The sequence below is a fragment of the Manacus candei genome, unplaced genomic scaffold (genome assembly GCF_025592945.1).
Source record: "Manacus candei isolate 608988 ecotype Guabito, Panama unplaced genomic scaffold, ASM2559294v1 h1tg000065l, whole genome shotgun sequence".
Lineage (NCBI taxonomy): Eukaryota > Metazoa > Chordata > Aves > Passeriformes > Pipridae > Manacus > Manacus candei.
Window position 1 is genome coordinate 3,919,693 of NW_026138113.1, and position 24,486 is coordinate 3,944,178.

General features: G+C 38.4%; 1 protein-coding gene across 3 annotated transcripts in view; it reads left to right on the forward strand.

Annotated features, from left to right (window-relative positions):
- ADCY7 (adenylate cyclase 7) overlaps nucleotides 1–24,486 on the forward strand; it is a 60,746-nt gene that overhangs the window by 11,947 nt on the left and 24,313 nt on the right. For 2 of the 3 annotated variants that reach the window (XM_051805578.1, XM_051805579.1), the window contains exons 3-9: nucleotides 6,706–6,858; nucleotides 14,993–15,531; nucleotides 16,757–16,957; nucleotides 19,000–19,164; nucleotides 19,978–20,127; nucleotides 22,322–22,470; nucleotides 22,788–22,899. In XM_051805578.1, coding sequence (XP_051661538.1) covers nucleotides 15,361–15,531; nucleotides 16,757–16,957; nucleotides 19,000–19,164; nucleotides 19,978–20,127; nucleotides 22,322–22,470; nucleotides 22,788–22,899 — 948 coding nt within the window. In that variant the 5' untranslated portion in view covers nucleotides 6,706–6,858; nucleotides 14,993–15,360. Of the gene's footprint in view, nucleotides 1–6,705; nucleotides 6,859–14,840; nucleotides 14,883–14,992; nucleotides 15,532–16,756; nucleotides 16,958–18,999; nucleotides 19,165–19,977; nucleotides 20,128–22,321; nucleotides 22,471–22,787; nucleotides 22,900–24,486 lie in introns of those variants that run through there. The other variant, XM_051805580.1, reaches the window with a different exon arrangement.

The following is a 24,486-nucleotide window of genomic DNA, read 5'->3' on the forward strand; positions in this document are numbered from 1 at the left end:
GATTTCATGGTGGAAGCATAAACCTGGCAGTCAAAAGATGTGAGTAGAGCTCACAGGGTGATTCTAGCAAATCTGATTTATTTCTGGCTTTTTCTTTCTGTGAAATGTTGATAGAAATAAGAGTACATGAGGGTTTATTTACTCATCTTGGAGGCTTCCAGACAAAAGTGGAAAGCATTCTGGACATTAACAGTAATTTGGCTGCTGGAAGTTGCCCAAAGTACTGGCAGTATGTTCTTGCTCTAACTGAAAAATAAAGTAGCAGTTCTCCTTTCTTTAATAAGTGTGAGTCTGCTTGGATCCTGCTCAGCAGCCTGTTGTGAAAGTCATCACTTCTAATAGCACAGGGCCCCAGGGACCACCACAGGGCATTGGCTGGCTCAGTACTGACTCACAGCCTGAATTGCTGGCACTGCTCATCTAGAAAAATGATGCAATTACGACTCTCCTCCCTAGTCTGGGAAAGCATCTTGGACCTGCTCATTCACAGCTTCAGTTTTCAGAGATGGGCTGAGCCAGCCTGACTGGGGTGAGTCTCCCCTGCTTGCGTGTACTTATCAGTCCCCATTCTTCACAGTCTTGATTATTTCCTGCAGGTTGTGGCGTGTGTATAACTAAACTGCTAATGACTTCTGTTGGATGCTAAAACAGAGAATTACAGACCACCCTGACTACTTGCTTAGCAGAGCACAGAGGTCTGTTTTCCCCGAGAAGCTGATCTCTTCTGTTGCTGGCTCTTGCCTGGCATCTCTCTGGGCTGTCCCTCATCCTGGGGCACATGTGGTAGCACAGTTCTTCCCATGACAGCTGCAGCAACATTTTCAGGTTAAGGAGCACATTCCTGCTGTCACCTCCTTGTCCAGCCTCTGCTCAGCAGCCAAATGCTCTCAGCTGTGTCGGCTGTGCTGCCACAAAGCTGCTGCACACAGTCAGTGACCTGTCTGCCTCTTGGGCAAAAAGAAACAAAACCTGGGAGAGACAAATGGTTATTTTTGAGCTGATCTGACTGCATGTAGACCTAGAGAAGTGACAGGCACATACCAAAGAACTGGTGTGCTGTGGTGACAAGATAGGAGCAAGTGGTGGGCAGGAAGAGTGAAGAGAAGGAGAAACTTGAGCAAATATTAGTGGAGACACCCCTGTTGCAGAGCCATAGCCAAGACCTGTGGATTTAGTTCTTTAAAATGAGCAGGAAAACTTTCCTCTCTAGATTTCTGTTCATTAAACTCTGTGTGTAGGGAGGATGGTGATTTATGAATAAACGTGCATTTGCTGTAGCAGGGAGTAGTACTTGAACACTCTCCTCACATCTCTCTGCACACGTGGGCCCTTCCCCGTTAGAGGAGGGTTTGCTGCTCAGGCACTGAGTTGTGTGTTAGCAATGAGGAAGTGATGGTAATGGTGCGTGTGTCAGCTTGAACCAGGCCTAAAAAGGTGGTGGTGTTACAACCACGTGGAAGGAACGTCACGATTTCATCCCCTGCTCTGTCACGCCGTTGCTCCGAAATGCTGATTTCTCTTGCTACCGAAAAACTGGTGTTAAATGAAAGATTCCCCCCAGCCCCTGTTTCTGTAATTGAATTTACAGCACTGATTCACTGTGTTGTGTTTGTAACCACCATGTCTGTCAGTGGGAGCTGAAGGGTGGACATTCTGCTGTCCTTAACATCATGCATTCTTATTTAATTATATATTTATTTTTAAAAATAGAATGCAATTACACAATAACTTAATTATTTTTTTATGTGATGTTTAAAGCCCAGCATTGTGCTTCCTGCCACAGCTGAACAGACATTCTCATCCAGGAATTATATCAGTTTCTGGAAGTATGAGATTAAAGTCCAGCAAAATATTTAAGTGCCAACAGAGATGTTTACTTTAATGAATTGTTATAGTCCAAAATTATTTGTGTTTTATAAGCTTGGGACTACTGTATTCCTAAAAGGTCTTGTGAGTATTCATTTATAACATCAGCACCTTTTGTGGGTGGATGCTGGTATTAGGTCAGCTCCTTTGTGAAAGAAAAAGGGGATACACTTGGAGCCAGCCAGTAGAAAATCCGTAGGAGGGCTAAAAGCTAGAAATTGGATTTAAGTTCGTTACTTCAACCACAACAGTTGTTCTTCTCATACTGGCATTTAGGCCTTCAGAAGGTTTGGAGAATTTGTATATGCACAGGATGGAAATAGGGGATTAGAGATGAGAGAAATCACTCTGGAATTTGTTATGCTTTAACTACAGGATGTGGTTATTGAAAGAACATTCTTGGGTTTTTGGCAAAAACTCAGTAATTTCGTGTGAGTTTGTAAGACAGGGGTAGCCAAGTTCAGCAGCAGCAAGAGGTAAGATGAAGGTGGGGATTGAAGGCTCTTCAGTGAGTTGTAACATGTCCAGCCAGCATGCTCCTTCATGTTGTAGTTTAGGAATTTGAAAATCCCTTTTATAGGAGAAATCAACACACTCTTGACTCTTCTTGAGCTTTTCAATGTAATTTTGATGGTAGTGTGGGAGAAGAAGTAGTGCCAGTTTTATCTAATATTTTTTGCTTTGTTCTAGCTTTCTTTTTTGTTTCTGAGCATTTCTGTTGTTTCTACAATAGATTGTCTTGGATGCTTCTGAGTAAAATAAACTTTAGGCTAGTGATCAGTTCAATTTCTGTTTCCTTACACTGTCATCTAGCATGGAAGTGATCTTCAGAAGATCTACAAGTGTGTTAGCCAGGCAGTAAAATAGAAAGAAGCACCGCATTATTTGTAATATTTTTAGTTTGATTTATAAATTAGTGTTTATTAAAAATATATTTAATATGAAATAGATTTTAAACATTTCTGAAAAATATTGAGAGTTCTTAAGAACTGTATGTAGCTGAGGGGAAATAATGGTAGTGTTGTAAAACAACATCTGAAGGATCTGCTCGTTAAGGTAGATTTTAGTATAGCACAGGATTTTAATGATACAAATCACATTTTTGTTTTAAAATACTTTCATTCAGTTAAAATTACTGTAATGAAATATGCTTTTTACAGATTAGATATAAAGTTGTTTCAAACCAGTACTCAATGCACATTATGCCACAGTATCTTGTCCAATGATACTTCAAATAAATGTCAGTGTTTCAGTGCAAAATAATTATTAGTGAAGCTCAAAAGAGATGGTAAAAGAGATTTGCTGTAAAATATTTTGCTTCTCAGTGTAAAAGTGATTATTTGAAATAAATTAAGATATTTCTACAATTGTGGATATTCCAGATGAGCATTCAAATTAGAGCTCCAGCAAAATTGATGTCACTGCTATATCTCCTAGCAGGATAAACCTTGAGTCTCGTGGCAACTTTATGGTTTTAAGTTAATAAATAAACTGTGTAGATAACCAGAAACTCTTGGTGCATTGCAGTGTATCTTCACAGAGTTTTGTTAAGGTGTCCACTGAACCAGTCAAAAAGTCTGAGTAAGGATAGTGTGAACAATTTTGAAAATAGTTATCATTAATAATTTCTACTTATGTTGAAAAAATTAAGTTACTGTTGGCAATACAAAGCATATCTAATAACTGCACCAAAAGAAAAATTGAAGGGGGCTTTTTTGAAAAAGAAGTCAAAATCAGTGTTTTCTTAGCTTCTGTACAATTTCCATAGCCACAGTGAATTCTGGGTTTTCAGTTTATTTAATATGCTGTTGACTGTTCTAAATAAAACCGGAAAGAATCAACCAATTTTGCAAGTCTTTGCTCTAAGCAGGTGTTAAGTTTGGTGAAATGTGGTAACTCTGGGATTTTATGATGCAGAAAGAACCTATCCTTATTGAGTTTGTTATGTGAAATTTGTGTTTCTTGAAGCTAATTAAGTCTCCCTAAAATTAATCAAGAACTGTTGTCATGTATTCTCTTCTGTGTGCTCTAATACTCCAAACTTAAAGGAAACATCTTAAGGACATCTAAAGGAAACAACTTAAAGGAAAACAGTAATAGACACAGGTGTTTCTAAGAAGGAAGACCTTTTGTTAACACTGTAGGGTTTTTTCCCCTCACTTTTGATCAGTTTTAGCTGATAAAGTTCAGATAGTTTAAAAAACAACAACAAAACACCAAAGCACGATACAGCAAATCTGTGCTGCAGGTGCAGCATCGATCCACCAGCTCAATACCACACAAATAGCAATTTGGTAGGTGTGAAAAGACACCGCTGCTGTAGCAGCAAGGTGCAGGGCTCATAATGTAACTGGTTAAATGTTCTTCAGTCAAAATGAAAGTGCCCCACAAGCTGTTGCTAGGGAAATAGGCGCCTGTGGTTAGTGCTGAATGCAGGGAGGCTTGTCTGTCTTGCAGATCAAAAAACGGCTCCAAGTACTTTGTGTATCACTTTACTGCCGGAAACTTGCTGCTTATCAGCACACGGGGCTTTGTGCCTCCGAGGAGCTTCGGTTACAAATGAAGAGAGGATCTTGCTTTTTTAGCTCCCTTCCCTTTAGATTTTGATGTGAAATATTTCTGCCAGGTGCTATCCTTGTTTGTAATGTCTGTGTGTGATAGGAAGGGTACTGTCCCCAGGGCCTGATCCTGATAACACTTCTGGTGGAGCAGCAGCTTGATCCCTCTGTAATTGAAGGGAATCTCACGTGCAACTCTTTATCCAGGGCTCTGGCAAAATTTACACTTTAAGGCATATCTTTTAAAAATAAAAAAAAAATTAAAAATCAGTGCAATTTTGTCCTTACATTAATTCTCTAAAGACCAACTAGGAGTGTAGTACGTATGAATTACCACAATTAAGCACCTTCATTAAAGTGGGATGATTTTTAAAAACTATCATGGTTTATTTTTCTAAAATCACAAAATTTCTGGGTCACTCTAAACTGGATGTCCCCCTCATTTTCCCAATTGAATACCAGTAAACCACAGCCCAGTGTTGCCCTCCAGATGACACTGGTCCATTTCAAAGGCACTTGAGGCATCTCTCATGATTACCAGGGACTCATCCTTAATACTGGATACATAGTACAATGAAAGTAAAGCAGCAGCTCATTTGGGCATTCCAGACTGAACATGTAACAGGTTGAACAAAGTCTTATTTTTATCTGCTTTTAGGCATGCACAGAGTCAACAGGTTTGTATCTGCCTTTTCAGATGAACTCCATGAGATATCGTAGGTTTTTCCCTCTCATCTGCCTCCAAGGCTGCCAAAATGCTTCATCAGGTTTTTGACCTTTTTCATAAGAACCTTTTCCAGTACCACTTTTATGAATATGGGTGCATGTTGGGCTTGGCTAGGTACAGCTGAGTGCTGGCCAAAACCTAATGGAACTTGGTCACAGCTGTCCCAGAGCTTAGGTATGAACTGGACATTTAGCCCAGGGGGACAGAATGGAGTGCCTGTTTGGGGTGATGATTCGAATAGTTTGGGTATTCTTGCAAAAATTTAACTGAAAATGACTATAGATTTATTTTAATTCTTGTTGCGATAAAATACTTTGCATCCACTCTGATTTTGTGCCAGATTATTTGGCAATTTCCCAAGCCTTTTAGGTTCCAAAGTGGGTCTCTAGTGACAGAGCTTTGGGGTGAACAATGAAGTAGATGTTGATATTGTCCCTTCCCAGCACACTTATTTAGCTTGTATCAGATTTCCCACTGACATCTTAATTTGGATTTCCTGCTCTGGCTTCTTTTTGGGTCATTCTTTCAACACTGCTGTATAACCACGTACTCCTCCTCTTGGTTCCTGCCCCTGTTGAGCATGTGCTGGATTCCAGCAATGAATAGTGACCATCCAGGGCTCCAGCTAGTACCTGACACTGTGCTGAGCTATTGAACTCCTTTGGCATCTTGTCACATCTAACCAGTTTTTCCCAGAGTCCATGTAAAGCTGGTAAAGTAGGAAGAGAGGAAGACAAAGCCAAGGACTGTTACATATAATATGAATTCCCCTACTAGACAGCTGGTGCTCTGCATTCGGGGATGATACCTGATACCTGTCTTCTGATCATCCTGCCTACCTGGAGATACAATCTCCTGTTCATGACATCCTAGGAATATGCATTTCTGCCCTTCTTGTGCTCCAAGACAAGCAAATGTAGTAGCAGAATCTTTCATTTCCGTACTAACAGTAGAGAAGTCTTTATCCAGACTTGCAAGGTACAGGGAGGGAATGTTTTGCTGGTTTTTTTTTTAGCTAGTTTTCCTGCCATATTGTCATATTTGTAGATGTGCAATATTTTATGTTGGTTTGAATTATGCACTGTTTTACTTCAGATTCTCTTCTTGGGATGTTTTTTCTAATTGCTGATATTTGATCTTGTGCGTAATGAAATTTACTGAAGTACTTAAGAGCTGCATTATCTATAATGCTGTGAAATTTAGTAAAATATTTTTATACTGTTTCTAACAGAGTGTCCTTTGCTGTCACAGAAGCTTTGCTTGAAAACCATTGGTATCAGTTAGCATAAAGATGATGCCTCTCATCAGTTTTCGGCCTTCTTCTCAGACATTTCCATCTATCTTTAAGTGTTTCAGTCAAGTTACATTCATGCTGCAGTGTGCCACAGTATAATTAAGTACTTTTTCTTCTATTGATTATTTGGGCAAAGGTTCATAGTATGTAGAGATAGAGATTGAGTAGATTTTTCTTCTGTGAACTATGAAGGGAAGAAATGGAAGCATTGTTAATGCCTACAGTGGTCCTTGGAGTAAAGATTCCCTCTCTTGTTGCAGGTTCCTGTGTGTGATACATCAAAAGATTTAGTGTCAAGGATTGTACCTGAGTGGGCTGCACTCACTCTGCTGCAGGAATTTCAGAATGACTGAGCATACCACAATGGAGTGGAGAAATACAGCTTTTGCCAATGAATCCTGTGGCCTGTAATGGTAAGCAAACGTGTTTCTTATCAGTAGTCTCAGTAAGATTTTGGTCCACAAAAGCCTGGAGTCATGTGCTATGGCAGCTCAGCATTACAGTCCAGGCAAAAAGTGCTTTTTGAACAGCTGCTGTTGAGGTTTAACACCCTGCCCTGGGGGTTGGTTGGGTGCTGACCAATGGGAACCTGCATGAGGGTTTTGGTGCATACACCACTGTTTTGGAAGGTTCTTCTGTGGACTTCATATTTCTCTGAGGCAGGAACTGCACAGCTTTTCAGGAAAGTGACTTTTGCCATAGCCTGACGGTTTGCTATGTCTATTGTGTTATTTCAGTTTTGGAATTAACTAGTTTTGTTTTAATACTAGTTAACTGGACTTAATATCAGCAAATCCAAAAGACAAAACTGCTGAAGGAGAATTTAATTTAAAAGTGTCTGCTTCACTTTGGCTGTGCCAGGTGAGATAGCCATGTTTTCCCTGGTGAGTCAGTGCTTTATTGGTGCAGGTTTCCAGTAGCCTGTTGGAGTTGGGAACAGTTTGAGAGGGCTGGCTGTCAGACAAAGCTTTGAAAATGGTAAGATGAAAGATAAGATGAAACAAGAAGACAGTGGATTTGGTCTGTGTTCAGATAATCAAAACTTAGCGTGGCATGTTGGTTATCACTGGAAAGCTCTCACTGCTTCTGCATGGTTCCCTCTTTGTGTCATCCAAGAGAGCTTACCCAGGCACTCATGAATGCTTGGCTCATGTTGCCTGGATCAGAGAAAAATATGTATACAACTCCTAAAAATTTTCTAGTGTGTGTTGCTATCTAGTGAGGCTGAAAATACAAGATTTCAGAGGTTTGCAGTCCATTATCATTCTTTTATTTCAGAATGAATCCACAAAGGACCTTTCCTAAACCAGATATTACATTTTGGAAAACTGTGAAAAAAGGAATTATGTGTGTTTGACTGCTGGTGTGTCCTGAGGTAGGGTATGAATGTAGAAACAATGCTTCTATTAGAAATGTCTGTCTCCTTGGTGGTGTTTTTAATACTTAACCTCCAAGGGAGGGAACTTCCTCATTGCAAGTGTTAGTTTTAGTTTTTTTGGCTGTGAAGTACGGATGTGGTGGTGTAGCAAATGTTGTACAGTTAAGTTTGGGGAACATTAAAATTCCCCTGTAATAAATAGAATACAGAAATAAGATTTCTAAAACATGTACTTGATGGGACTTATTCTTGAAGTACCAGTCATTAAGTAAAGGGGGATTGGATTTAATGTCTTCTTACCTTCCCCCTTGTTTCATAGATAGTATGAAGGCTTTGCTTTCATAAAGGGCTTTTTATACATTGACATTCATACTGTAATATCACCCTGCAGTGCACTGTTCCAGGTACTGATGTCCATCTCTTGGCCATGTGCTGAGATTTGTTTCCAAAGTGAGATTGCCAGTGAGTCTGATTGCTTTGGGAAGAGTTGAGTAAACAGAAATTCAGACAGAAGCAGTGGTTTTGGCCTTTGTCAATAGACACAAGTGATGTTGTCCTTACACTGTGGTTTACTCTTGCATTTTGGTTATCATGTTTGGCAAAATTGTTTTAAAAAAAATATTTGTTTATTTAAAAATTAGAGACTGGGACAAAAAAAAAGTCAAAGAAACCCAAGCTGTTGTTGATGCCAATGCATTGGTTGAATTTTGGGTGCCATGTACATTGCTACTCACTTCAGTAGCATGGAAGTATTGTAGGTAGGAAAGAGAGGAACCTCTTTCTCTGTTGTACTGTTTTAGCTGGACTCAACCAAAATAGCAAATGATTTCTTATCTCATGGGTTTTATCTTCTTCCCTCCCATGGCGTGGCCCTTGTCCCTGCACCTGTTCTGTGCAAATACACTATTTACCCTAGAGGTGGGAAAGACTCATTTCTGTGTTGAACTGTAACAACCCCCTTAAATAACTATTTGAGACAGCAAAAAATGAGAGTAATGTGTGATGTCCCTTACGCTCCTCTGTAAGTGTTCACAGTGATTTATTTGAATTTCTATTTTTTATTTTTTTGCACATTTGTTGGTGTTTCTAGTTATCGTTAGAAGAGTCCAGTTACATCCTAGGACTTTCTCTATCACTTCTTGACTTCTTTACTGAAATAAAATATCTGAGGCATATTCAAAATATTGCAGTACAAATGAGAGAGATTTCATTTTAGATGTAATTAATGATATTGAGATTAGAAAATTTATCATCCTGAGCACTTTTGTTTGCTTTATGCTGTAATTCTGTAACCTAAATAAGATCATACCTGAAAAGAACCAGCTTGACAGTTCAAACATACCTTTCTTGACTTTTTTTTTTTTTCCTTATTGCTAATTTCAATAAAGGCTGAGTATTACCTACCGCAATACATTTTTTTCTTAAAAAATAGATCTTCTGAAAATATCAGGAATTTTAATTTTGGGGAAAATCAGTGATATTCTAGTAGTAATTATTGAAGTTTACACACACAGAGACTCTGTCCTATTCCTGCCTGAGCTGAAAACTCTGTTTTTCCCCATAGTGCTCAAATTTAATGGTCTGTGTTTCAAGTGTTTTTTTTTTTTTCTGCAGCTTATATAGCTTAATATTGTGGAGTTTATTACTTTAAATAACTGCACAGGCACTCTGCTTTTGGTATAATTAAACTGAAATTACACAATGAAAAGGTATCCTGGCTTCTGAGGACACTGTGTTCAAAGACACGAATTTTAAATAGGTCATCGGAAACTGAGGGTGGAATATTGACTTTTGAGTGGTAAGTTCAATTTTAAACCAGCTAAAGTCAGGAAATCTATCTGTAAGATGTGACGGGGGGTTCAGGAGTCAAGGAATAATCACACACCTTGGATTTTGAAAGATGCAAAGAACAGCTCAGTTCCCTTCAGGTGTGATGTGTCTCTTTACACCCTGGAGTTTGCTGCTTATGAAAACCAGGATTATGAAAGGATTGCTTCCTCCCCTGCCCCGCTGAGCCAGACTCAGCAGTTAATTACAAGGCTTAATAGATTCGTTGGTTAAACCATCATGTGTTTTCACAATAAAAACTACCTTAGAACAGTAGTAAACCCTCCCATGTAATTCAGTTGCATCAATCTCATTATATGGACTCTTTTTTCTTTTTTTACTAAGTTTGTGAGCTGGTCTTAAATTACCAGTCAATTTTCTGAGCCATCTTCTGTCACCATCTCTCTGCCCTCCCTGGATCAGTAACACAGAGATTTCTTTCTGTGACTGTAATCTCTTTCCTCAAAGCACATCCTGTAATAACAGTAGTACTTCAAAACGAGCAACAAACACTCCACCTTCCCGCCCCCAACTTTAGAAATCGTGTTCTTGATATTCTTTTTCTCACCTGTGAGAGGTGATGAGTCAGTTTAACAGCTCGATGCTGCCATTGCTTTCCTACCTGTGGTTTTTCTTTTCCTCTCCAAACCCCGGGCCAGCTCCAGAGCTCATCGATAGCTCTGCGGTTGCACTCCCCACCCTGACAGAGGTGTATTGTAGAACAAACAACTTAGAGAAGAAGCAATCTACTGAAATTAGAATGTGAATAAAAGAAAGTTCAGTTTCAATGCTTTCTTTGCACTATATTTAGCACTGTCATTGCCAAGGCTCTTAATGTTCAAGGGCAAAGCTCAGGTGATGTGGTGTTTCTGATTGCTCAGACACGTGGGGGGATTTCTAGCACTTTTGGTTGTGTTGGTTTGGTTTGGTTGGTTGGTTGGTTTTTTTTCAAATGGCAGATTACTTTCTGTATTGATTTGGGTTTTTTATGTAAATATACTTCTGAGTGATGATGTCTTGAAGGGGGCATGCTCACTTTTTGCAAGAAAGTAGAAGGTAAATGTAAGGAAGATTTTTCTGTATTGCAGAAGGAGCTCTTCAGAAATTAAATGCAACTAAGGAAAATGAAATTTCACATGAAAACCTTCAAAATAGAAGAAAAGTTTCACCTTTGTAAAGAAGCTTGCCACTGCTAGCAGATAGATCACTAAAAACACACCTGTTCTCCATTTAGTATTTTTGTATGAGTTGAAAAAGCTAAGGTGACTGCAGGTTAACATCTGAAAGCAAAGTTTAAAAGGAAGAAGTGTTGTCTTTAACATGAATGGTATTTCCTGTGGTGTACATTGGGATTGCTAAAGTTCATTTCCTAGCCTGAATTAGTTGTGGAGTCCACTAGACTGAAGATTATTTTTGCCTGAAATCTGTAATTAATATACTAATCTCCTTCAATTATTCTACTGGATGTTTATAGATTCCTGATTCCCTTTAAATATCTGCTAATGGATAATTACAGTCAGCAATCATTCTTGTCAGGGAAATTGCTAAAGCAATTTCAGAAACACTGTTGTTATTTGTGTGAAACAAAAGATGGAATGAAAATCAAAACTGTACTGTCTGTCTATTGCTGTAGTAGTTAAAGATGGAAAAACTGGTTCTGCTTGCTTTTGTGAGCAGTTATTGAGAGGAATAAGGCAATTTATATAAATTCATTTGGTTCTTGCTGTTGGGGTTTGTTTTAATATTTTGGGATGTGACTGCTCTTTGGTAACCAGACAGCTCCAGGTGATCAAGGCTTGAGTTCTTGGCAGATAAACAACTAAGTGAAAAAATGCTTTCAACATTATCCAGGTGGTTACTGTGGATGTGTTTGTTTGTGAATATATCAGTAGCTTTGAAGTTCAAAACGGATCTGCAATATTCTTGGATTCTGTTTGGAAAGGCATTAACTTGGTCAGTATCTGCTATGAATAATTCTCCTAAGAGGGGGAAGAAGGACAGGATCACTGGCTGTCTGCATCCTGACGTGGGCTGGAGGGAGAAGGTTTGCCAGATCCACTCCCCAGCCTGTGACGGAGCCAGTGCCTGGAAACTGTTCCTACTCTACAAATACAGAGAATAAAGGAGGGCCATCCCAAGAGCTGTTTCATAGTTATCAGCCTGACTTTTGGATCAGGTCTTTCTGTTGCTCCACCTTGCACTACCCGGGGGGAAATGGCTCTTTGTGCCAGAGCTCCAGAGAGAAGTCCCTGGGACGAGCAGCTCTCTGCTCTGCTCCCTCGATGCCTTCAGTGTTCTCCCCTTTCTCCCTCCTCCATCTGCCCTTGCACTGCTCCGTGCAGACTCTTGCTGGGGAGGAAGGTGCTGAAATTACCACGTGCATCAACACCCTTGGGCTGATGTGTGACCTGCAGTGCTTTAAAAAAAGAAAACTTAAAAAAAAAAAGGTCCAGTGCAGTGTGCCTTCATGTTGGGGAAAACTGATGGGTCTCGGCTATTTACTTGAGTACTAGATAAAAACTGGGAGACCAAGAGCTAATTGGGATGGATGTGCCTAGGAGAGCAGCTCCTAGCTTTGGCTCCAAGCAGAAAAATGTCACTTTTGTCTCCTGAGCTCTGCACAGGCTCTGGCAGAGACAGCAGCAGAAGGTCTCCCCAGGGTGTTCTATAGGGGGTGGATGCAGCCTTGGGCACCCCAGGACACAGAATCTTTTTCTCTCTCTCTCTCCTGTCTGTGTTCTACATTTTCAAACAGTTCCTGGAAAAAATTCAAAGGAAGAAGGGCACAAAAAGTAGGGACTTTTTAAAAGGGGAATGGTAGTGGCAGTGGGACATGGAATGCAAATTGAAACTAGATCAGAGTTGAATTATTAATCTCAAAGTAGCATTTATGCAGTGTATTATATTCTTGATAAATCAATAAAGTACTGTTGGGGAGTTTCTTTATCTAGTAAAGTTTTGAGAAGAAAATGCTATGACCCAGGGGTCATTCATGATTGCTTTTAATGCATATATATGAAATCAGTGCAGGAAAAAACCAAATCAATAAGAAAGCAATCTCTTTTTTATTAAAATGGATTAAACCATTGAAAAGATATTTCTCTTCAATTTGATGTCCTGTAAAGCTCTTCAGTAACATTCATAGATAGTTCCAAGCTGACACAGGCCATATTTTTCATCCTTTGAGCATCAGATGATGCTCAGGTAATACTGAACCAAAATCCCACAGTACAATAGACATTGTCCTTGGTATTGTTTTCTAATTGACATAGTCTGAAGAATAAATTACAGAAAACAAGCTGTGAAGTAATTTTTCTTGGATTTCAGTATTAAGTAGTCCAAGACAGGATTACCTGTCTTGCATAATTATGAATGTATTGCTGCATAACAATTAATAGTTATTTTTTGAAAATGGATTCTGCTAATTGGAAAAATAAAGCTTCCTCTCAAAAAACCTCTATATCATGAAAATTACCCTCAAAATCATATTTCTGCAAGTATACTAAGAACATTTTCATTGTTTCTTATTTTGGATGGAATGGGGACAGCAAGTCTGTCATCTCTTTTACATAGTGGTTCACATCAGGCTGAGTGTTCCTGCACCCCCCACTCCCATGGTAAAGGAATTCTTCAGGCTGTTCAGTGAGCTGCCTGTCTCTCTGGTGCATCACAGTCCAAACCTTCCTACTGTTTGTAGCATGTTTTCTTTGTTATTGAAATACAAATTCAGATTAAAATGCTTGCCCCTGTACACACCTTCTGGCAGTTCTATCTTCAGAAAAAAACCTGGCTTATACTCAAGTAGTTCTGCAATTAACTTGGACTTGGAAAACACATTAAAAAATTATGCAGATGTTTCAATTTCTTCTTCATATCTCCTTTAAGTGGCAGTGATTTCTGAGATTTACACTTCTTTGCAAGAGCATTATTATTCATGTGCAGACAGTATGAGTACCAGAATGATTTTTTTCAAGTGAGAAATGGGAGGCCCTTAATTATGAAGAAAAGCTCAGTAATAACCAGTACTGGTGAGATATTAGGTGTACCATTAACTATAATTGGGAAAGATGTATTAAAAGGTGTCTTCAATTTTATTTCTGTTTTTAATACATATGTCATTTTATTTGGTAAAAGTGATGCAATACAATCTCTTTTGTTTTTGTGATAAATCAAAGTCTGTGATAGAGTCTGGGCAAGAAGTTGTAGTTACTCATTTTGCAGAAGTTCACTTTTTTTTGTCCAGTCTCGCTATTGATATATCTGGTTTTGCCTGCTTGGTCATTAATAATTGGGTAGTATGGTAATAATGTTTGGCTCTATTTACAGAGGTGAAATCACTCAGTATGGTTTCTGAAACTTTTTTCTGGTTGTAGTGTGAATGCAGTAGAAACGTGTGTGTGAAGTTAAACATTTTGCCTTTTGGAAGTAGCTGGCTAAGATTTGCCTTTTCCAAAAAAAAGAAAATAGGTGGGTTTACTGGGTTCTTTCTCCCTGGAGCACTGGCATTGGGCACCATGGTGATGGCAGTCAAGTGGCAAAGAAGTTGTGGTCCAGTTATCAAGTTTTAATAAGGCTTCTGAAATCCTGTTTTTCATGCTTCCCTCTGTCTTATCCCCCCGCCTTTTTTTTTTTTTGTGGCTCTTGGCACTGGGTGAACTATATTCATGAATCTATTTGAAGAACATTGATCATTAGTAATTAACAATACAGTTCACTCCTTAATGTTCATTGTTAACAGAACACACATGTTGCCTTGGAAACATGATCCCTTTTAATGGAATTAAATATATGGAACTAGATGTTAAGTATCCTTTAAAAAAAGTTTAATGAATTTTGGCTTGGGCAACTGTATTCTTTTCTCATTTTCTGTGCCTTAACTGAAGTGTGAAAGGAATAAAAAAAAGGATTTCTTAATTTTTAAGATGCATGTTTTGGAAAAGAATGCAAAGTGTATTATGATTATATACACACACACACACACACACAGGTGCACACAACTTCAAAAGAGGTGTGAGCATTCAGTTACACAACATGCTCATGGAAACTGCTATTTGCTCAAAGGAAAAAAAAAACCCTGTGTAGTATGAAAATGTACATATGAAAATGTTTGAGTTGCCAGAGGAAGGAGGGGTTGGGGTGGGCAGAGCAGCTGCTGGTGAGCACTGTGGCTGCTGGGCAGCACTGCCCACACACGGGGGCAAACAGCTTTTATTCACTGGTTAGAGCATGCGGGTAGAAAGTTTAAGGCATGAACTATTTTTATTTCCCTCCCCCCTGACCCCCTGCCTTGGGGAACATTTTATATGCTTAACTGAACACATTAATGTACTGTCTCTCTGCAGTGTTCATCCCAGGAAGTGAGAGTCAACCTTCTTGGAAAGGAGTTGGAGACTTGCAAAACAGTAATTAAAAAACCCTCATGCCAAAAATTCCTATCTGCACAAATACAAGTTGATCTGGAGATTCATGCGTAGAGCTGATGATGAATTGCCTGTGGTTTTGGGGAGGTTAATTCTGGCTTTTGATTGCCTTGGAAATCTGAACTGGATGCTCATGAGAAGCAAAACCAGAGAACGTGGGTTACTCGGTGTGCCTGAAGATCACAGAGGCAGCAGCGAGAAGACAAAACTTCTGTTTGAAGCTGTAGCTTCAGCTGTGTCTTATTGTGTGCACTGGGAACTGAGAGAAATAGCAGCCAACCTGGGAGAAAATGCCAGCTAAAGGGAAATACTTCTTCAATGAAAATGATGACTGCAGGATATCAGACCCGCTCTATGAGAAGTACCGCTACACAAGCCAGCAGCATCCCCTCCTGCTACTGCTGCTCTTCATTGCAATCATCTTCTGGACTACTCTGATTATCATCTTCTTTGTCACTGATGTGAGTATACTTTTTTTTTTCTGTGCTCAATGTTTTCAAAGATGATGAGGAGTCACTGTCAGACATTTTTGGCTACATAACGCTCATAGCCCCATGGTATCACAGTTGCAGTGCTAAAAGAAATCAAGTAATTGTGAATGTAATACTCTGTATGTTTTTGAAGGGATGGGAAAAAAGGAGACAGTGCTGTCAGGTACATGCACAGTTACTATGAGGACTGTTTGTTTTCTTTCTACATGTTTTGAACAAATAATAAACTATGTTAAATGCCAGTTATGATAATAAGTAAGTAGTAAAAGAGCCAAGGAAGGAACAAGAGCATGAGATAAAATGTCCTGCATTTCTTGTATTTTTTTTAGAGTCATATAAGGCACGTAAAATATCATAGTGATTTGTTGTTATGAATTCCTGAGGTGATATGGTTCTTTAAGGATTTGTAGAAACACAGTAGGAATCTCCCAATACAGCATTTGATCTGTTGAATCAATAGGCAGTTAGCAAAGAACAGGGTCCCTATAGGCATAAGAGAGATGAGGCTCAAAGAATTTTTTGTTATGTAGTGTAATATGATTTTCTGAAAAGAAATTCAGTGTTCTTCAAGCCAGCCCAGTTGACAGCTGGTAAAAAAGGGAGTTTAAATAAAGATGATATTGCAAAAAGGTAGTAAGGTAGCTTTTATAATCTTTCATTGCCTTCTAACACTGCTTTCCAAACACTGTGCTTCATGATAAAGTGTCTTTAAGTTCCTCTTTAGCAACAAATCTGATCTTGCCATTTGCACTTGTAACCCTTTTAGCTTTTATTTCTTAGGAAAGGAAAGAAGTAGCAACACTATTTGTAACAAGTCATCTCCTGTAAATCTTGGAAAGTTCTTTTAGCTAAAGCTTTTTTTGAGCAAGCTTTTTAGCAAAGCTTGAACTCCTTAAATACATTTCTTTGGGTGCATCTGCATTATAGATTAGCTTAAAAGATGACCCCCAAACCACTAATTTGAAAAGTAATAATGGTGGAACTTAGGCAGAATGAGTATCTAGAATAGTATTGTTATATCATCTCTATATGGGTGAATATCAGAAGGCGTTAATGCTGCCACAGCTGGTCTGCTTAGGAACTCAATTCAGCGTGTTAAAGGTACCCAGGCTGTTCCCAGGACAGTACAGATGCATCCTTCATTTTTCCAAAGGGGACATTTGGACGACTGTAACACTTTGTTTTGCTTCTGCAGGTGGCACATTCCCATCCTGCCTTCATCATCACAGTGTGTGCTGCCCTGGGCATGTTTGCAGTCACGTACCTGCTGCTGTGCATCGAGTCCCTGTTCCGAAGGTGGCTCACGTTCTTTGGAGTGATGATTTGGATGTGCTTCTTGACTGTAGGATATGTATCTCTTTTTGAAAAAGAAAATGATTACCAGCTGTGGGAACAGGTATGTGTGTCTTGTTCATTCAGGTACTTACACAGAACTGGTGGTGTATGGGAATGTGTTTGTGTGCTTTATTTTTTCAGAATGTTATAACATCATAGTAATTTTTTTTGGTGAGATTTGGGTTCACTTTTCTAAAGTGATTTTACTGATTTATTACAGTAAATCTTAGTTTGTGTTCTTTGTTATAGTGACAATATAGTTCAGCTGAGAAAATTAGATAACTGCATAAATCTATGTGGGAATTCCATCTTTAAGTTGCAAATTAATTGGATTATTACTTAATATTTTTACTAAATCTGAATTACTATGAATTAATCTCCAAGAGAATTTTTCATAATAATACTTGCTTTGTTCATGTATATGGGTCAAAGAGGTGTTCAAGAAATGTATAAAGGACTCCAGAGCTGGGTGTGCCCTAGGGAGCACGTTTTTAAGTCAGTGGGAGAGGTGAAGTGAACAATAAGAATTAATGACACATCCTGGCATAGCTGGGTGTGGCTAAAGTTCATTGCTTGCTATCTCTGATCAGAAGATGGGTGATTTCATGATGCCAAAAATATCGTAATCTGTAGGAAACTCCTCCTAAGATCTCATAATGCAAGCAGAAGAGTTTTTAATTAAATAAAAATGACTTTTTATCTTGTTTTACTGACTCTTTCCCTTCCCCTCTTTATTTCAATAAAGAAAGATATAAATTATCAGTTAAACAACCAAAATCTGATTTGCATTGTGGCCTGGATCCAGCATTGTGTATTTAGAGTTGCTGTTCAGTATTTTTTAACTTGAGGAAGTAGCTATTACCTTAGGAAAAAACCCCAAATTTGCTCTTGTTAAATAGACATACAAATATGTAATGAAGAAAGATTTGGTTTTGCTGCTTTCAGTGCTGCAAGTCAGTGTGGTGTTGTCATGTGGTAATAACTCACTCATATTTATTTTAAGTCTAAAATATAAGGACACTCTATTCTGGAATGTAGAAGTGAATAGACTCATTTCAGACTTTCTCCTCATTATGAATTTATCATTAATTAAAGCTACTGCTTAAATGCAGATTTGGCCTTCACTTCTCCATGTTTATAAAACTATAACACAGAACATTGTGTGATGGGATTGTAAATATGGCAGAAAAATGTTTTTAATCCAACTAAAATAATAAAGATGAACATGGGACGATTACTTTTGCTGAATGAAAAGTTTTATTTTCCTGTTTGTTTGTTTGTTTCTTTATTGTTGTCCCAAGCAAACTGTCTATTCTGGCAAAACATTTAAGTGCAGATGGGGCCCTGAGACTTCCTCGAAGGAAGCTCCTGTCTGGAATGGCACAAGCTGAGTTGCTGTGATGAGGTGGAGCTGAGCCAGGAATGCTGCACTATTTTCCTCTCATCGGAGTTGTTAGTTTCCACATATATAAGCTAACATTTTAACAAACCTATAAACATGGATTTAGGTATTATAGGCCTTGCTACTGACCCCTTGAAGTTTAGTGCCTGTTGTGCATTTTGTAAAATCTGTGCAAATCTAAGTACGTAGTCAGTGGCAATAAAGGTTATTCTTTTTTGTCAGCACCAGGAAGCATTGGTTGGACTTTTGGGTTTTATCAAGCACAGGGTAAACATACACATTGATTGGGTGATGTTAAAATTAGAATAATAACTTGGAGAAGGTGAGAAATCTGATTCCTTTCAGTATTGCTACCCTTGCAACACACTGTTCCTGACGTGTGAGTACAAAGTGCATCCAAAGTGCATCTGAGCTGTAATGGATAAATTCAGGATAAAGGGCAAGGACAGCTGAAAAAATTATAGATGATATGTCATGTTAAACAATCTTGTCTGTGAATCTGTAGCTGCCAATTCCCTCAAAACTCTTAGAAATACCACAGTCCTTATGGTTTTAACTGTGCTTTTGAAATGTTAATATTTAATTGTTCAGTCTGAAATCCTGCAGCTTTGCTCCTTTTTCTGCAGTGATTTTTGGGAGACACCCAATAATGTGTATATGTGATTTTTTTCTTTTTTTCTTCTCTTTTTCTTTTTCCAAAGGTGCCGTTCTTTCTGTTCATAATCTTCACAGTTTATACCATGCTACCCTTTGGGATGCGAGGTGCTGTCATAATTAGTGTTCTTTCTGCTCTCTCCCATATTATTGTTCTAAGCACTGTGGTAAGCATGACTTCTCAGGAAAAGAAGGAATCCTTTCTATTTCAGGTAAGGAAATACCACTTGGTTAAGTAATTAAACACCCCAGTCATATTACCATTTGCTATTGGCATAACTGTTCTGTTTAGAAAAGTTCCAGACTTCCACATGGATGTTTCAAGTTCATGGATTTGAAGCTTGGGCCCCAAAAAACTCAGGCTTTTCATAAAATTGTGAATCTTTAAATCTGTAATGCATTTTGTTTTTCTGACCTAAGTGGAAAAAGCAGGATTGTTCTATTAATTTTTAAACAAAGTTATTAAAAATACGATTAACTTTGTCACAATCATTCTTCCCAATCTGTGCTGTTTCAGGTGGGTCTATCTAACTTTATCAGGCACTGCCCACAGGGTGGATCAAAAGGGCCATTGCTGCCCTGGGGTGTCAGCAGGGCCTGGGAGTGCTGCTGAGTGTTTTTAGGGTTCCCAACACTTATTAATAGGGTGTGTTCAAAGGAGCACCCCAGCTCATTTGGTGCAGGTGTGTGCCAGACTCCACACAGAGTGCTGATGCATGAGTTTGTAGACTGGTTTCTCCATAAATCAAACACTGGTGCCTGGAAATAAATGTTAAATGATATAGCAGAATTTTCTGTTTCATTCTTCTACTAGTATATTTGTACAGGAATGCTGGTGACTCTGAAAGTTAGCTTATGTTTTCCAGCTACATCCTGGCTAATTGCAGCACTGTGATTTGTTATGTGGCAGGGTAGGAGGAAATGGAAGGCGGTCTGGGATTAATTGTTTTTATGGGACTAGTATGTGTGTTAGTGAAGTATCAATGACTGCTATGCAGTAGGTAAATATTTTTCTTCTTGTGCAGCTGCTTGCCAATGCTGTCATTTTCCTTTGTGGTAACTTGATGGGTGCATTTCACAAGCGCCAAATGCAGGTTGCTTCGTGGGATTTGTACAGATACACGTTGAAGTGCATTCAGGTCCGAATGAAACTGAAGATTGAAAAGAGGCAACAAGTGAGTGAGCTAATTCATGTTATGAATTGCTGGTTTTCATTTCCAAAGTCGGTATAAATTTCATGGGGTTGGTGACTAATGCATGTTGAAAGGCTTGGTCCAGTCTTTGTGATACCCACCTAGTGTCAAAAATAAGAGTTGTGCCATTTGTAACAAAAGAAGGAAGTTAAAGGGAGGAAGTTGATCTCTGGGGCTTGTCTGTATGAAAATCACAGTATTTTCTAACAGGAATATAATTACCAGTCATTTTAGTTACTTTTTTCCTGTATAAAGTGTTCTTAGGACTGACTCAAGGTAACTTAAAAGAACACGTCCTTAATGCCCTGAAATTACATGTAAGGTGATTTCAGCAGTTGGTTTTATGCTTCCCTTGGTCTGAATTCTAAAGTATTAGTTGTTCTTATATTTTCTTGTCTCACAAATTATTTTTCTTTTGCTAGAAGGAGAAAATTGGACCCAAAGGGAGAAAACAATCATGTAATAGATTACAGTAGTTGAGTATAAACAATTTATTTCCATAAACTCCACTGGTATTTAAGGAATAAGGAAGGAACATTAATTTCTTACTGAGGAAGGATCGTAGAGAAGTATCAAAGCTATAACTAGGGCACCTTTCCTCTTTTATCCTGGTATAAGTAGGGTTAAGAATAGCAGTCTAGAAGGCTGATGTGTGCTGTGTTCTCTGCCCACCAGTTATTAGATAAAAGGAAGGGGCTGTAAAGTGACTGACTTGATCAAACTGAAAAGAAGAAAATGCCACACTGCTAGTGCAATCTGTTCCTGATGCTAATCTTGTGAGATGAGATGACAAATTTGCATGAAAGTCCTGGCAGAGTTTTCCCACACAGCCACCAGGGAACCATCTGATCACCTTTCACAGGCAGTGTGCTCTCATTTCTTGGGCAGTGTGGTGACTTCCAGGGGGTTTAGGGCTTTGGTTTTGAGTTTATTTCTTTTTTAATGTCTCCTTGTTTGAAGTGTAAATGTGCTTAAGTTGTGTGAAAACTGCAGTTCAGGGTTCTTCATCACTTTCTTGAAAACTGCATAATGTGCCAGCCTCCAGTGGTCCTGTTATATCCACTGGGAATCTGCTGTCAGTTTAAATTGTTGCCCAAGGTTCATTCTTCTGGTACTAAAATGGTAGATGAGGGGAAGGAGGTGTTTCAGTTTCTGGGGCAGTCTCAAACCAAACTCTTGTCCAGCTACTTGATGCTCAAGAACTACTTCTTCCCACTGTGATCCCAAGGTATTTCTTTTTGGTGGCAGGCACTTTTGGTGGTTAAGTAACCCAGGCAGCTTACTGCCATCTGCACACTGCTGCATGAGGTATTGAAAAAAGTGAGACAAAGATCTGGTCCAAAGGGACAGCATTTTAGTTACACAATGCACTGACCTTGCAGTTGATGTCATCTGAAAACGTTCCTGCTTGTAGCTGCTCCACACAACATTTCCTCTGCTGTGGTGTCTCTGCCTCTGGGGTGGGAGAGCCCTTCCTGGGTTAAAGTATTCTCTTTTTGTCTTCCTCTTCTGCCCAGCAACTTACCAGGGTCTTCTTTGAAGAACAAGCTTTTGAGTCTAAGCCAGTGTAAAACAGTGCCTGGAATAGCCACACAATGGAAGTGTTTTTTGAGGAGTCTGTATTCTGGCTCAGTTCAAAGGCCTTCATTTCAGTGGCATTGCTTCCTGGCTCAGTTAAGCTGCAACACCACGTTGTCGACACTTTCGTATCTGTCGCTGCTTTTGCAGCATTTGAGAATTTATGAGGGTTTTTAATACTGGATAGATCGTTAGTTATGGAATATAAACTTTTACAGCAGCTTAATCAGGCAATGACAACATAACACTGAGATTAGTGGTCAAAATAAAACGTAATTTATCCAGAAATTGTAGTACTGGATACTGATTTTTTTTTTTTTTTTTGTTCCATGGTTACAGAGAGATGCCACATCTAGGTCACAAGAAACAAAAGAAAAAGTTTGCAACATCCTTGCATAACTGTGATATCAATAATTTTGAGAACAGAAACGTAAAAGTGTCTTCTGGAAAACCTGACATGCATTACTCAAAAGCTATTTTAATAAATAAAGGCATTTGTTTGTTTGTTTGCTTAATTTTTAATGCCTTCTTGCAGTCATTAGAATTCTGCCGCTTCAAATTTACTGTGTTAATAATTTTTTTCCCCCCCTCCTTTTAGGAAAATTTGCTTTTATCCATCCTGCCAGCTCATATCTCTATGGAAATGAAGTTGGCAATCATTGAGCGACTAAAGGAAACTAATGATAATAGGCAAATGCATGACAATAATTTCCACAGTCTGTATGTAAAAAGGCACCAAAATGTTAGGTAAGTGGGAACTCTAGAAGCAATTGTATCAATACAAGCTGCTGATTCCTAACAGTGCATATGGTCCAGTGAAATTAAAATTTGGAGGCAGATTTTCAGGCTGAAGTGAGCTTCTCTCCCGTTATAGGAAGAAAATGTCTCTTGAACTGGCAAACTGTCTTCTAAATCAGTAGAGACACTTGAACCCTTTCTTCTGGAGTTGTTTTCCAAAGATACAGATGCTTTCTATAAAATGCATTTTAATATTTATGCTGACTGTGGCATTGACGTATCTTCATATTTCACTTATCCTGTTTTTTCCTTTGGTTCCTGTCTAGCATTCTTTATGCAGATATTGTAGGATTTACTCGCCTGGCCAGTGACTGCTCTCCTAAGGACCTCGTAGTGATGTTGAACGAACTTTTTGGGAAGTTTGATGAGATTGCAAAGGTAGGTTTACAGTTTGTGCTGTAGAATAAAAGCCACCATTGGAAAGAGAAGTCTTTCTTTCACAACAGGAAGCACTTGGGTATTAGTGCTTCTGAAATCTGGAAGGGAAGGCTGCTTTGGCTTTAAAACTAACTAGCAAAATCACATTAAAACAAAATTTAAAACAAAAATGGGAAATTCAGCAAGTTGTTACTGTAATTCCGATTCTTAAATTTGAAGGTTTGTCTGTATTGCTCAGGAAACTGTCTGATGGTGATAAATGATTGTAATAGGGCTGTAGGAGCAGCTTTGTTGTGCTCAGCTTGAGGGACTGTGTATTGACTCCACAAATGGAGAACTCTGACACACATTTAAATTCATCAATTCAGAGGCAGCAGACAAAGAGTCCTTTGGCTCAGGAGTGTTAATTACTAATGGATACTTGCAGAAAAGTGTAAGAATGGGAAGTAGCTTAAAATGGTCCCTACTAAGACATACCATCAATAGTGACCCTTCAGACTGGCAGTTCTTACTGCTTCCAAATGCTCCTGGAGGTTAATTTCTTTGCAACTGTAATCACAAACTCAGTTTATCATTTACATATTTGTATCATTTACATATTTTCACGATGATTTTTATTATTCTTTAAAACTATCCCCAATCCAATATATATGTTCTGATATATCAATTGATTTTTCTGTCAGTATTATGATGCATTTATGGCTTTAAGAAAATAAATGCTGCATTTTATTGCATCCTATGAGACTTCAAAAAACCAAATACCAACCCAGATTCTGGTTTTAGAAATTTAGCATTGGTAAAGCATTAGTCAAGGCTGATGACTACCTATCAAATCTTCTCATTGTTAAAAGAGTTTGGTTAGATTTCATAATTGGTTATATCTGGATATACTGAATGAAAATTAGAAAACTACCGAACTTGGAGAACCTTGGGTTTGTGAAATTCTAAAAATTCTTCAGAAAAAGTGAGAACTCTAAAATTATCAATATAGCAGAGGAGTGAAATTACTTTAATTTAACCTTTGTGGATGTCATCTAATAAATTCTTAAATCTACCACTGATTAAAACCTCTCTTAAATCCTAGTTAACCTTTTTGACTAAATGATATTGCTAATATTTGCATTTATATGAATTCAGTTGCTGTTAAATCTTTAGCTACTAACAAAGAGAGTCATAACTAGCTGTATTGCAATTGTACAGTTCCAAAGCAGCTGTTGAGGCAAAATAAGTCATGTCATCTTAGTTGCCAAATGCCAAATTGCTTTTAATGCCGAAGTAGAAGCTGAAGTTAGACATTTGGTCATTTTTTTAACTGTTTCTCAAATACAAAGATAGTAAAGATTCTAAATTTTTTATGATATGTTTTAATTTCTCACTCCTGTCTGCAAATTGCCATGTTTAATTGTCTTTAGTGAGTCAAAGTCTTTTGGATTTAATGAGTCAAGGCCTTTTGCAACTCTGTGGTTGAGCTGTGAGAAGAGGTTGCTGCTTTTTGTGCTATTTTTGTTCTGCCAGGAAGTATTCTGTCATCTTTTCCATAATGTACGAATGTTGTGGGCTCTAATTTACCTAATAAAAATGGATAGC